General features: G+C 54.0%; 2 protein-coding genes across 2 annotated transcripts in view; both read right to left on the bottom strand.

Annotated features, from left to right (window-relative positions):
• LOC311621753 (mastin-like) overlaps window positions 1-2,947 on the bottom strand; it is a gene marked incomplete at both ends in the record, with an annotated part of 15,266 nt that extends 12,319 nt beyond the window's left edge. The window contains 2 exons of the mRNA XM_084882137.1: window positions 2,345-2,619; window positions 2,919-2,947. Coding sequence (XP_084738263.1) covers window positions 2,345-2,619; window positions 2,919-2,947 — 304 coding nt within the window. The remainder of the gene's footprint in view (window positions 1-2,344; window positions 2,620-2,918) is intronic.
• A 5,189-nt stretch (window positions 2,948-8,136) lies between these two features.
• LOC311621169 (mastin-like) lies at window positions 8,137-10,288 on the bottom strand (the record flags this gene model as incomplete). Its single annotated transcript, XM_084880973.1, has 5 exons — window positions 8,137-8,301; window positions 8,387-8,532; window positions 9,374-9,645; window positions 9,866-10,046; window positions 10,228-10,288. The coding sequence occupies 5 exons, from the start codon at window positions 10,286-10,288 to the stop codon at window positions 8,137-8,139; spliced, it is 825 nt and encodes a 274-aa protein (XP_084737099.1).
• Window positions 10,289-14,223: the final 3,935 nt, after the last annotated feature.

Below are 14,223 nucleotides of genomic sequence, written 5' to 3'. Positions count from 1 at the left end.
AAACCATAAAAATACTAGAAGCATCCACAGGCAGCAAAATCTCAGACGTATGCCAAAAGAACTTCTTCACTGATACTGCCCCTAGAGCAATGGAAGCTAAAGAGAAAATAGACATATGGGACTACATCAAAATAAAAAGCTTTTTTACGGCAAAAGAAACCATCAACAAAACAACAAGAAGGCCTACGGTGTGGGAGAATATATTTGCAAATAATACCACTGATAAAGGTTTAATCTCCAACATTTACAGACAGCTTATACAACTAAATAAAAGGAAAGTGGATGATCCAATTAAAAAATGGGCAATGGACCTAAATAGAATATTTTCAAAAGAAGACAGAAGGAAGGCCAAAAGGCATTTGAAAACATGCTCAAAGTCACTAATTGTCCGAGAGGTGCAAATCAAAACAACAATGCGATACCATCTCACACCTGTCAGAATGGCCAACATCAACAAATCAACAAACGACAAGTGTTGGCAAGGTTGTGGAGAAAAAGGAACCCTCGTGCACTGCTGGTGGGAATGCAGACTGGTGCAACCACTGTGGAGAACAGTGTGGAGTTTCCTCAAAAAACTGAAAATGGAACTCCCATTTGACCCAGTAATCCCACTTCTAGGAATATATCCCAAGAAACTAGAAACACCAATCAGAAAGGATATATGCACCCCTATGTTCATAGCAGCACAATCTACAATAGCCAGAATTTGGAAACAGCCTAGGTGCCCGTCAGCAGATGATTGGATCCAAAAACTATGGTACATCTACACAATGGAATACTATGCTGCCATAAAAAAGAAGGAATTCTCATCATTTGCAGCAACCTGGATGGAATTGGAGAACATCATGCTGAGTGAAATAAGCCAGTCAATGAAAGAGAAACACCACATGACCTCACTCATTTGTGAATGATAAAGAACATTATAAATTGATGAACCAAGAGACAGATATAGAGACAGTAAAACAACAGGCAGACTGTCAAATTACAGTGGGGAGGGGAGGAAGATCTGGGGGAGATAATAGATCAACCAAAGGACTTGTGTACATCCATATAAGTACAACCAATGGACATAAAACTCTGGAGAGGGAGGGTATGTACGGGAGGGAGGGAGGGGGGGCAAAAAAAATCAATAAAATATATTTAAAAATAAAATAAATTTTAAAAAATAAAAATAAAAATAAATAAAAATAAAAAAAGGGGCATAGAAACCATAAGAGATCACATGGTCAGAAAGGATAGATATGAGATGTGAAATGACTACACTAGAAGGAATAGGAGCAGATTAGATAAAGCACAAAATCAAATCTTCAATATAATGACAAGCTGGCAGAAAACACCTAATCAGAGAGAAAAAATTTTTTTTTTAATGAGGACTGCTTAAGGGATCTCGGGGACAGCAGTGGCCAGCCGGTGGTCCATGGACCACTGGTGGTCTGTGAGGTCCGAAAGGTTGGTGACCCCAGCTCTGGGACAACATAAAGCAAAAGTAGGCTTATGGTTACGAGCAGGTGAAATACAGAGTTCATTCTTGCATTATTATTTATTAATTATTACATTTTTTTCACATGACCAACTATAAACCTTACTATTGCCCCACCCTATATGTACAATGAAATAAATACTGGGCCATAAAAGAAGAAATCTTGTCATTGTGCTAAGTGAAATAAGTCAGTCAGAGAATGACAAATACCACATGATTTCACCTCTGTGTGGAATCTAAAGAATCAAATAAACAAACAAAAGAGAAAAAGGCTCATAGGTCAGGGAAAAGATGGTGGATGCCAAAGGGGTACGGGGTTGGGGCTCCAAGTGAAATAGAAGAGGGGATTAAAAAATATACATGGGTAGCTACAAAACAGTCACAGGCAATGTGAGTGCAGATTAGGGAATATAGTCACTAATACTGTCATAGCATAGGTGTGGGACTATGAGGGGTGGAGGGACACTTTGTAAAGTATATGACTGTCCAACCACAGTGCGTACACCTGAAACTAATACAAAATAATACTGACTATAAACTGCAATGGGAACATGTTCTAAATGACTAGAGAACAGGTGCTCTGGCGGTGCTTGAACACACAGGTTCACAGCGGCATGATTGACAACAGCCAGAAGGCGTCACCAGTCTCTCAGGCAGGAACGGACCACAAAACACTCCCTCCACCCAGTGGAGATTACTGGCCCACAAAGATAAATGCAGTTCTGACACTCATTACAGCATGGCTGGGCCTGGAAGGCGTCATGCTAGCAAAAGAAGACAAACATGGGAATGCCACAACCACACCTCCAGCAGCTCCCCTGTGCCTCCCTCCGCACACACCCAGCAGGTCCCCCTGAGCCTCACCTTCGAGGCTGCTGTAACCCCAGCTGCTCACCCAGCACATCTTCCTCTCAGGGACCTTCAGCGAGGCAGGTGGCAGGGGGGCCAGGCTGATGTGCTCAGACAGTGTCCCAGGGGCCTCCAGTTTCAGCAGGGCGACGTCCGCGCCCCACTCTGCAGACAGGCTCTGGTTGAACTTGGGGTGGCGGACAACCTTACTCACATTTGTCAGGGTGTCATGGTCATAGATTCTCAGCTGCCCAACTTGAACCCTGAGGCCATAAGCCTCCACGTCCTCCCTGGGAGAGGGACCAGGAGCCTCTCAGAGGAGCCTCTGGGGCAGGGCCAGTGTGGGCACAGCAGCAGGATTGGGGCTCCCTGACAGTGGCTTTCCCCTGACCCAGGGCCCTGCCCACAGCCCACCTCCCATAACCCCTCCGTGTGTGTCCCACCCCCACCCCTGCCAGGGAGCCTCAGGCTGCATGGCTCATTGCTGGGTGCAGTGTGCTGCGGTCAGCTCCCACTACTGGTGGATAAGGGAGCCCTCACACAGGTGCTGCCACAGCTTCAGCTCTTTATTGTACCATCGCACGCTGACCTGCCACGGCCATCTGCCAGTGGGGGCATTGTGCGCCCCCCTGGTGCCACCCCGCTGCCTCCCTGAGCTGGGACCTGGGAACAAAGGGGACAGGGACGCCATCTTAGACCCCAGCAGGGCCCCTCGCACTCAGTCACCCCCAGGAGGAACCAAGGAGTCCCGCCCTGAGTTGATGCTGAGGGACGGGGGCAGCCTGAGCAGAAGATGGGGACAGGGAGTAAGGACTCACCTGGCAACAAGACCATGGAGCCCCCCAGGACTGGGAGGCTCAGGAACAGCAGCCACAGCATCAGATGGCAGGGGCCTGGCTGAGACCACCAAGGGCAGGGATCCCGTGTGTGGATGGAGAAGCAGGGGTGCATGAAGGATCATCCTCACCTTGAGAGACCATCCTTGGGTTTCTCTCTGTACCCTTTCTTCCCCTGCACGGGGGGGGGAGGGGGGGGCAGGTGGGGGTCCCTGGCTGGGCCATGGGCAGAGAGAGCTTCTCCTCTCTCAGGCCCACCCAGGTCAGGGGTCAGTCAGCAGGCATCAAGGAGCTGCTGCTGGGCCCTGGCGCTGCCTCCCCGCACCTGCCCCCTGGCTGTCACTGGGCAGCAGCCCCCTCTGGCTGCAGGGATCTCAGCCACAAACCGAGCCAGGCCGCGGCATGAGCAAGGAGAGCATGCCAGAGGAGCAGGTTTGCTGGCAGAAGTCCGGGAGCGCTGGCCCAGGCAGGCAGAGCCCCAGAGCTGCTGCTGGGCCCCTCGAGCCACAGGGCAGCCCCTGAATCCGCTGAGCCCTGTGAGGCAGCCTGGAGCACACCATCTGACTAGACTCGTAGGGGTGTCGAACTCAATCAGAGAAGGGGCCAAAATCTAAAATCCAGCCTAAATCGCGGGCCGAATGGTTTACTGAACAGTCATAAACTGACAATGTCATAAACTGACAGCGGAGTGCAGTGATGACAGCGCGGTGCGGGCCACATTGCAAGGCCTGGCGGGCTGGATTTGGCCCGCGGGCCTTGTGTTTGACACATGTGGACTAGAGCATGCCCTCTGCCTGGCACATGGCCTGTGGCCACCCTCACTGCTCCCAGCAGAGGGCACGCACACTGCCCTCTGCTGGGGGCTCTTGGGAGCTGCACCAAGTTGGGCTTTCATGGGGACACATCAGGGAAAGGCACCTGGGAGGCAGAAGGACAGAGCAGAGCTGGGCAGAAGGCGAGGCTGGAGCACAATGCAGGCTGATGTCCCCCTGACCAGCCCATGGGAGACCCAGTCCGCGGCCCCCACAGGACACAAGGCCAGCCCCTGCCTCTTCCTGCACAGCCAAGCGGGACCTGACTGGGCGAGGCAGCCAGAGGAGCTGCCAGGCCTCCCAGCAGCTGCCATCAAGCCCCGCACTGAGGGGACCTGGCTTGCCTCTGTGACCGGCAATGCCCACCGCCTTCTGCCTCGTGTGCTGAGAAGGCAGCTGCAGAACCTCCCAGGAGTCCCTGCCCAGGAACCTGGGAAGGAGAGGCTCAGGGCACAACTGAGGCTGACAGGCCCCACACTGTCCACAAAGACCCTCACCCATTGCTCCCAATGGGACTCTGGGGCTCACCTGGAAGCAGGACCCAGACCCCCATCGCTGAGGGGCTGAGCTCTGGGCACAGGGACTCCTCATGCCAGGGGTCTGCACGTGTCCACCTGCCATCACATAGACGTGGGGGCACCAAGGGACACCCAGGGCACTCTCCTCCCCAACCCCACATTGTGACACAGCAGCCCTGCCTCTGCCTGGTGGTCAGTGTCATAGTCCCCACCAAGATGGCGTCACGTCTGGCTCCCTGGCCACAGATACAGGAGTTCCATGTGCCCAGACACCAGCTATACCTCCATCTCAGGAACATTCCTCAGGGCCGGCTGCATGGCCCATCACCAATACCTTTACCGCCATCGTGTCTGCTGCTCCTGTGACGCCAGTGCAGCCTGGACCTGCAGCGGCGCCCGGTCCAGCACTGGGAGCGCTCAGAGCCACAGCCTCTGTGTGGCCGGCGTCCCGGGCTGGAGGGCACTGGGAGGAGTGGAGCTCACTGCTTCTTCCCCTGAGAGGTGCAGAGGCCCTCACGGCCTGCGGTTGGATGGGGTGCCCCTGGGTTCTGGGTCCTAAAGCTTTCCTGTGCCAGCCCCTGGCCTCCTCAGGAGCCTCCTCCTCAGGAGCACACAGCCTGGTGGCCTGGAACCTCACCAATGAGGTAGGTCAGTGTGGACCATTGCGGTCCCTCACACCTGACCTCACTGAGAAACAGATGCAGAGGGAACTGAGGTCAGGGTGGAGGAGGGGAGGCCCTAAACCAGTGATGGGTGTCCTTATAGGAAGAAGGGAGGATGGGAGAGACACATGGAGTGGTTGGCCGGGAGGAGGGGGGCCCAGTGATTCCTCAGCAAGACAAGTGTCCCAGCACCATCAGAAGTGGAGGAGGCAGGAGCCTGTGGGAGGTGTGGCCCCAGAACAACTTGGTTGAGGGCTTCTGGCCTCCAGCTCGTGAGAGAATGAATTTATGTTGTTTAAGCTCACGCACACACACACACACACACACACACACACACACACCTTCCCCCAGTCCTGTGCTTTCACTGCCACTCCAGGACACCACAGGTGGGCGAGCCTGGCAGTGACTGAGATGTGACTTCCACAGGGAAGGCCATGGCCCTGCATGGCATCTCCATTCCAAGCCTGGGGGTGCCTCCTGTCACCTCAGACAAGGGGAAGAGGCCAACGCCCTCCCCAGTGTCCCCATGGGCACTGACCTGGCCTGCAGGGTCTCTTTTGGGAGACACAGCCCTGCTGAATCAGTGTCCTCACCTTATCTGGCCCAGGACTCAGAACAGATTTCAGAGACCAGAGGCAACACACCTCCTGTCCATCTCCAGCCCAGGCATCTGGCTCCACCCACCTTAATTTACTGCTCAGCCCTGGAAGTCAGGTGCTCAGGTGCTGATTCCAGGCAAGTAGGGAAAGGGGGAGATTGTCCTGAGCCCATCCTCCTGAGAGACGGCCCTGTGGGGCCACCCATTGGCCATGCCTGCAGATATGGCCCCAGGTGTGTCTCATTCCAGCCTTCCCGCCACAACAAGTCCCAGGTCCTCTCCCTCCTGGGAGCGCTGGCCTCTAGTCACTCACCCTCATTCTTTTTTATTTTTCTTTTTTTTTTTAATATATTTTATTGATATTTTACAGAGAGGAGGAAGAGAGATAGGGAGCTAGAAACGTCGATGAGAGAGAAACATCGACCAGTTGCTTCTTGCACACCCCCCACCAAGGATGTGCCCGCAACCAATGTACATGCCCTTGACCGGAATCAAACCTGGGACCTTTCAGTCCACAGACCGACGCTCTACCACTGAGCCAAACTGGTTTTGGCACTCACCCTCATTCTTAACCCTGGAAACACTGAGATCTGACTACACCCACACCCATGGGGGAAGCCCTACAGAGTCACATCCCCCAGCGACCAATGGCACTGCAGGCAGCCCACACTCTCCTGGCGGGCAGAGGGGACCTGGATGTGTGTAGACATCCTGGAAGCACCCATCCATAGGCCCATGGACAGGGCAATCATTTAGGCAAAAAGTGTGCTGGAACCCAAGGGCCAGGGCACAGCACCAGGCTGAGCTGGCTCAGCCCCTCCTTGCTCCCTGGGCTGAGCAGATCCCAAAGGGGGCCATCTGCACAGTGGTGCCTTCCAACGGAGTCCCAAGCCTCATTTTCCCAGAAAAATGAGTTCCTGGAGAGCTCCTGGCGCCCAGGAAACCCAGACTTAAGGCCCGGGGACATGGGGCACGCAGCTCCTGCTCTGTCTGCCCCGGAGCTCCCACTCTCCCTAACTGGAGGGCAGTCCTTCCCGAAGAACCAGGTCACAGGGAAAGAGCAGGGCTTATCCTTCCTGGCCTCTGGGGCAGGGTCATGGGCACTGGGAAAGGATCTCAAAGGCTCCACCACATTTTCGAATCAGGCTGGGGACCGGCCTGTGGCTGAGGAGAATGGAGCCCCCTCACCCACCATACAGGCCGCCTCAGGCTCCCCAGGCTCTCCTGGGTCCTGGCCCCAACCTGCAGGTGCAGGCACCCACCCCAGCTGGGCACCAACCATGCCCCCCAAACCCTAACCCAGCAGGAACTGCATGTCACTGCCTGGGGCAGGAGGGGCTCCACAGCCCCTTCTCACTCCTCCATCTCAGACAGAAGCTCCTCTGTCCTCTGGGAGCCCCTCTCACCCCCCTGGGAGAAAGATTGGCTTTGAAGAGCCTGAGAGGAGGGTGCACTGCGGTTCTTCTCCAGCAGGGGCACCAGCTCTGGGAGAGCAGCCTCTGGGAGGATGGGGTCCTTCTCTCCATCCTCCTCTCTGCCAGCCTCCAACCAACACAAACCAGGACACCAAGGGAGGCTGAGGACAGGGGCAGGGAAGCAGGACAGGGCTCGTTCCTGGCCCCTGCAGGTTTTCCTGCTCAGGAGAAGCTCAGAATGGGAGACTGAGGTTCTGCATACAAATGGGACTGGACTTCATTTGGTCCAAGGAGTGAATCAAATTGGAAAATGAGGATTTGCCCGCCAGGGGGTCAGACAGAGCAGTGGTGACCATGGAAAACAATGCTTCCTGTTTCTATGCTGCCAAGTCCAAGTCCTTCAAACCATCCATTCCACACTGACCAGGATGGAAGGAGGAAGAGGGGAGGTATGGGCCGCTCTGGGAGCCGCCCTCAGGGCTGTGGTCTCCAGCCTCAGGCAGAACACTCCTCCTCCTCCCCAGCCAAGAGAGCCCACCCATATGGCCCTCTTCCACGCTGCAGCCATACTTGCCCATCCCCACCTGGTCCACCTTCCAGAGCCTGGTTCCCCACCAGGACGGATCACCCATGGCACCCTGGCCCCGCCCACAGGTAAGTACACTCAGTCCAGAGCAGTTTTCATGCAGTTTAATGAGCTACAGAGGGTGGGGAGGAGGCAGGAGGCCTGCAGTGCCCCGCCTGACCTCAGACCAGGTCCCTCCTCTCCCTTTTGCCTGTCAGGGGTCACAGACTGATGGAGGTGGCAGAGGCTGGAGGATCTCAGAGCAAGGGGGTTAGGGGAAAGTGGAGGAGGGTGCTAGGAGCAGTGAAGAGCTGGCATTGGGGAGGAGCAGTGAGGTCCTCAGACACCATGGAGAGCCTGTCTTCATCTCACATGGGCAGCATCCTTGCCCGGCCCTGGCCTCAAGGAGAGGAGGGAATATGACGGCGGATCCAAGGCAAGAAGGATGTCACTCGGGCATAGACTCCGGGAAAGTCGGGAAGACCGCACCCTTCCCCCCAGCTCACCACCCCTACCTGGACCCAGGTGTGGTTCCATTTACAGACCAAGGGGCCCCCAGAGTCACCCTGTGGGAAGAAGAGACAGGCGGTCAATACTCAGGGTCCCTGCAGGCAGGAGCAGTGGACGGAGGCCACAGTCTTGGGGTCTCACCTTGCAGGAGTCCCGTCCTGGACTCCCCGCACACAGCATGTCGTCCTTGATATCCTTGTAAATTTTGTGGTATCGCTGCCTACAGGTCTCATCTGACACGATGGGGACTTTCACTTCCTGCAGATTGTAGGGCTTTGGCAGTGGCTCTGTGAGAAGAAGCCCAGTGAAGGGGGCATCCAGTCAGAAGCCACGGGTTCTAGAACCTCACGCTGAGCCTCAGCGCCCCCAGGGAGACCCTGGGAGTCACTCAAGACCCCAGCTCTCCGGGTTACTTCCAGGCAATGCGTTGGTAATCTCTAGGCTAACACTGGGGGCACCAAGCTCAGAAAGAAAAAAAATGAAATAAATATTTTATCCACAAATAATTTTATTGTGAAAAATCAGAGCAAGTGCCTTCCCAGGAGAAATGCAGAGTGAGCGGCCCTCCTGTCAGATTTGACTTTGTTCGTTTCACAGTAAATCCTGGAGAAGGTCACTGGAGTTCTCCCTCCTCCTCTCCATCCCACTAGGGAGACTCAGGGAGAACGGGACCCCGGAAGGGAGCACACAGGCCTTGTGCAAAGTGAGGGAAAGAAATGCCCATGGCACCCTGACTGCTGTTCTCAGTGGTTAGAGCACTGGCTCAGAGGGTCCCAGGTCTTATTCTTGGTCAAGGGCAAGGACCTGGGTTGCAGGTTCAACCCCAGCCCCGGGTGGGAAGGCAATTAATAGATATGTCTTTTGCATCGATGTTTCTCTCTGCCCCTCCCTTCCACTCTCCCTAAAAATCAATAGAAAAAATATCACAGGATGATATTTTTTTTTTAAATGCCCATGTCCATGCCTCACTCTTGCTACTTTGGTCTCTGCTCCTGAATAGGCTCCCGTTGGGCTGTGTGCCTCCTACACCCAAGGGAGAACCCGGAGGGAGCCCAGCTGAACCCTCATCGGTAAAGCCTGGCCCACCCCAATGCAGCACCCTCCTGTCATCCTGGTTCTGCTTCTTACCTTCATTATCAATGTCGCCCCAGCCAGTCACCCAGCACGGGGTGCCTGGGGGGAATGCGGCGGAGTGTGGCGGGAAGCTGGTCAAGTTGACAAGGTTAGATGGTCGCATGGAGGCCTTCAGTTTGAGAAGCGCCACGTCTGCCCCACCTTCTGCTTCCTTCTCAATCCTGTACTCCGGGTGGCGAATGATCCTAGCCACTTGCACACTGTCACTCAATGAGGGTCTCACTCGTCCTAGTTGAACCTTAAAGTGCTTAGGCATGGGGTTTGTCCTGGGGACAGAGTTCCAAAGGCTTCTGAGAGGCTGCGGCAGGAAGTGGCCCAGTCCCTCAGAGCCCAGAGACCTCCCCTCTGTGCTGGGCAAGGGGAGCTCCAGGAAGCTGAATCCTAGTGGAGGGTCTGCACCAACTCACCCCAGGATCTGCCCACAACACGCATCACATGCCTCCCATATTGTCCCCCACCCCAGGTGCTGGAAGAATAGGGACTTACCCTGGAATGCAGTGGGCAGCGGTCAGCACCCATTGGCGGTGGATGAGAGAGCCCCCACAGCTGAGAATCCACTTGGACTTTTCTGTATCAAAGACCCACAGGCCCGCCTGCCACGGCCACGCCCCCTTTGAAGCATCGTGTCCCCCCACAATGCCCACCAGCTCAGTCCCTGGGCCGGGATCTGGGAAGCAGAGGAGGAGCCATCAGGGACCCAGGCACCTCTGCCTGGCACTCAGCTTGGCCCCATCCTCAGTCCCTCCCACAGCCACCCTCAGGGGGATCTCCACCCCATCCCAGGGGCAGCCTCTGAGAGGTCAGAGTCAGGGGATCACAGATAAGCCAGGCCTGGGGTCAGCACCCACCTGAGGTCACAGGTACGGAGTCCCCCAGACAGGGGAGAGTCAGGAGCAGCAGCCACAGCATCTGTAGGGGGAGAGGGGAGGGGAAGGGGAGAGCCAATGAGGAGATCTGGGGCGGGGACCTGGGAATGGAGAGGATGGGCTTTGAGCAGGGTCCTCACCATGCCAGGCCTCTCTGCCTTCTGCTCCTAGACCCCTCTGAGCCCCTTTATGCTCCTGCCCAGACTGCCCCAAGGGGAAACCGCCCTCTTTGGGGTGGGGCATGGGAGGAGTCAGGGCTTATCCCTCTAGTGGGACCAGAGGTGACCAGCAGATCAGCTATCAAAGAAGAAATATGTGGGGTCCTCTCTGAGAAGACACTCAGTATTGGTGCTGAAGCCCTAATTAGTTTGGTTCAGTGCATAGGGCGTCAGCCTGCGGACTGAAGGGTCCCAGGTTCAATTCCAGTCAAGGGCACCTACCTTGGTTGCAGGTTCCCTGGCCCTGCTCAGGATTCATGTAGGAGACAAACAATAAATGTGTCTCTCTCACATTGCTGTTTCTCTTGTCTCTCTCCCTCTCCCTTCCACTCTTTCTAAAAATCAATGGAAAAATATCCTTGGGTGAGGATAAACAAAAAATAAAAACAATAAGAATATTGGTTCTGGAGTCATTTCAATAGTAAGATGACAAAGTGCACGTGAAAAAGAAAGACATGAGACACTTTGCAACATCCTGTACACTGAAGGGTCTCAGGTTCGATTCCCAGTCAGGCCACATACCTAGGCTGAGTTCATTCCCCAATCAGGATGCATATAAGAGGCCATGGATCAATGTTTCTCACACCTCTCTCTCCCTTCCTCTCCCTAAAATCGATAAGCCTATCCTGGGGAGAGGAACTAAATAAATAATTGGTAAGTCAGATGCTCTGAAACAAAACAGAGCAGGGGCAGGCACAGATGGTGTGGGGACTGGCACCTGAGCCAAAAGGGGGGTGAAGGACAGCAGCAAGCCCAGTCTATCCTGCCCCCTCCTTCTTTTGAGGCTCACAGTTCCCCCAACAAAGGACAGACTCCCTAGACCTGCAGACAGATGGCCAGCAGCACCATGAGATGGAGGAGGCAGCTGCCCTGGGGCCTTTGGAGGGAGTGGGACCTGCTGGCACCTTGATGGTAGACTTCCAGCCTCCAACACTGGGACAGAATAAGGTTTTGTTTAAAGGCCCAAGTCTGTGGCATTTGTTACAGCCGCCCCAACACACTCAGACCTCTGCTCAGCTATCCTCATCCCTCCTTTGGATGATCAAGCTTTGTCAACATGCAGGGAAAGTGTGTGAGAGGTGCCGATTTACTGCTAGTTCTTGCCTCTCCTCACCTCCTGCACACTGCCGACACCCACACAGCGCTGGGAGTCAACCTCCCCGCTCACCCTCCCTGCTTTCTGCATGGAGGAGCTCTGTCCCCCAAGTCCAACCCCAGGATGAGGCCGACCACCAGCCAGGCACAGGCTGTTTTGTCCTTTGGCATTCTGAGAATCATTCTCCACCAAGCATGGGATAGGAGCAGACAATGCTCTGAGAGGAGAAGCAAGAGGGGCTCCCACACTCCTGAACCACGCACGGTGCTCTCTCCCCTGTAAGCCCAGCGAGCAGACCACCGAGGGATGCTTTTTAGCAATTAGATGAGCTCGGTTCTCTAGAAACACATCATTCCCTCCTGGGGCCAGAGTCCCTGTCACCCTTGCTGAGATGCTGGTGTGTCCAGGGGCACCCAGAATCAGAATCCTCAGGGGACACTGGGGATCTCCACAGGAAACAGCCAGGTTCCAACATGGCCAGGGGCCCCAAGGTGGGGGGAGTGAGCACCCAGGAGGGAACGGGCTGGGCTCACAGACTCAGCAGGTAATTCAGGCCCGGTTGCGAGACCTTGCGCGATAAGGGGCGGGCTTCCTACCCCCTGCCACTAGTCTGCACTGAGGTCTGACCTTTACCCACCTCAACAGTAGATGTGGGTTTGGGGCTGGTTCCCAAGCCAAGATGACAGGAAGGTAAGTCACAGAGGTATCAGCGAGAAGCCACAGGCCCCAACACCCAGCCTGATGCTAGACCCAGACTTCCCATCCCCCAGCACCAGGCCTGAGACAAAGACAGCATTTGATTAGTTCGAGCAGATCTGTCCAAAACAGAAACAAGAGGTCTGAGGGTCTTGGGGGGAAATCACGTGACTATCATTGACAGATCATACCATCTTCTTCTCAGAAAAGCCAAAAGCCTCACCTGAGAAGGTTTTATTTTAAGTTTCCCAAGGTGTCTACCTGCAAGATAAATATTTTAAACAAAAATAAGGAGAGAAAGAAGCAGAAACTCATCTGTTACTCTCAGTGTAACTAATGCGAAGCCGTGATGGTGAAGACTCCATTCATAGCTGGGTCCTTACATTCCTAAACCAGAGTCTGTAACAACCACCAGCTTCCTTACAAGGAAACTCACACGAAATAAAATGTCATTCAAGGTTAAAAAGAGACGGTGTCATCAAATATCAACTCTTCAAATCCCAATAGAATGTGAACTGTAGGCAAGTCTGGCACATTCAAAGTAACCCTCAAGTTTCTCTGGGGGAAAATACAGGCGGGGATGTCCCAGGAAGCCACAGGGCAGAGGGAGGCAAACTAGGCAGCTGGTGCCAGAAAGCTGTGGAAATGGGAACCCAGTGGCCGCCCAGTGAAGTTGGGTGCCTGAATGGCCCGGCCGACCTGCCCATCCACCTGGGCCCAGCCTCGGTAACAGCACAGCAGCAGACAAAGGCACGGTATCAACTCAGAGCCAAGAAGGAGGACTCGACATCAGTGATGGCCACTGGGAAAAGATGGAGGGGAGGAAGAAGAAGGGCTTGGGGAGGAGTGCAGCCCACTCTCTGGTGCTTGGTGTGAAGCCCCTCACTCTGCAGGACACATGGAGGTGGGGCCAGCTTGAACTTGAGGGTTCCAGGCAACTCAGATCTTGGCAGGGGCTGGAGAGGGTCACCCCGCACAGAGGAAGGTGGTGAGAGCCATGAAACTGGAAACACGGTCAGGACCCAGGCCCTCCTATCCATCTTGCAGTCGTGGTCACCCCAGGAGGAGGGATAGTGGTCCATTAATAAAGAACCTTGGTCCCGGCAAAACAGAGGATTGGCATCTGGGAATCCCAGTTTTCCGCCCAGTCGCCTTAGAACAGAATCAAATAGTCCACCAGCCAGCCAGGCTGACAGATTCCAGGCAGCATTTGATCTGTTAATAAACACAGTTGTTTCTGTTTATTAGAAAAGTATTCTTGCACCCAATGGTGTGGCTCAGCAGGTGAGTGTCAGCCCAGGAACCAAGATGTCCCTGGGTAGCCGAGAATGGTTTGGCTCAGTGGATAGAGCGTCGGTCTGCGGACTGAAAGAGGTCCCTGGGTTGATTCCTGATCAGGGAACATGCCCAGATTGTTGGCCCAATCCCCAGTCGGGGACGTGCAGGAGGCAGCTGATCAATGATGTTCCTCTCTCATCAATGTTTCTATCTCTTCATCCCTCTCCTTTCCTCTTTCTAAGTATACTTGTTTATGGTGGTAAGTCTTGGCATAAACAAGCACAAAATTTAAATGATTTGTTCTTACATATGATGAAAACTGTTGGGGCTGATCAGGAAAGCATTTAATTGGAAAATGAGAAACCAAAGTAAAAACAAATGGGGGGAAAAAGGTTATTCAAACCTATTCAACTAGCAATGATGAGAAATAGAAGTTTGAGTAAGTTTTCAGGGATGAAGAAGAAGACACTGCATTCATGATACAAGGATTACCTACTGTTTCCTTCTCAGATCAAGCAGATAATAATCAAGTGCCCTTGGACATTAAAAATATAACAGAGACCTGTGGACATTTTCCATGTGTTTGAATGCCATAGATATCTTAAAATCAGTGTATTTTGGGAATGGGCAGATTTCATTTAAAGAAATAAGGTGGCCGAAACCGGTTTGGCTCAATGGATAGAGCATCGG

Source organism: Pipistrellus hanaki (genome assembly GCF_964339955.1).
Source record: "Pipistrellus hanaki genome assembly, chromosome: 4".
In the NCBI taxonomy this organism is placed as follows: domain Eukaryota; kingdom Metazoa; phylum Chordata; class Mammalia; order Chiroptera; family Vespertilionidae; genus Pipistrellus; species Pipistrellus hanaki.
This window is presented reverse-complemented; position numbering and strand designations above follow the sequence as displayed.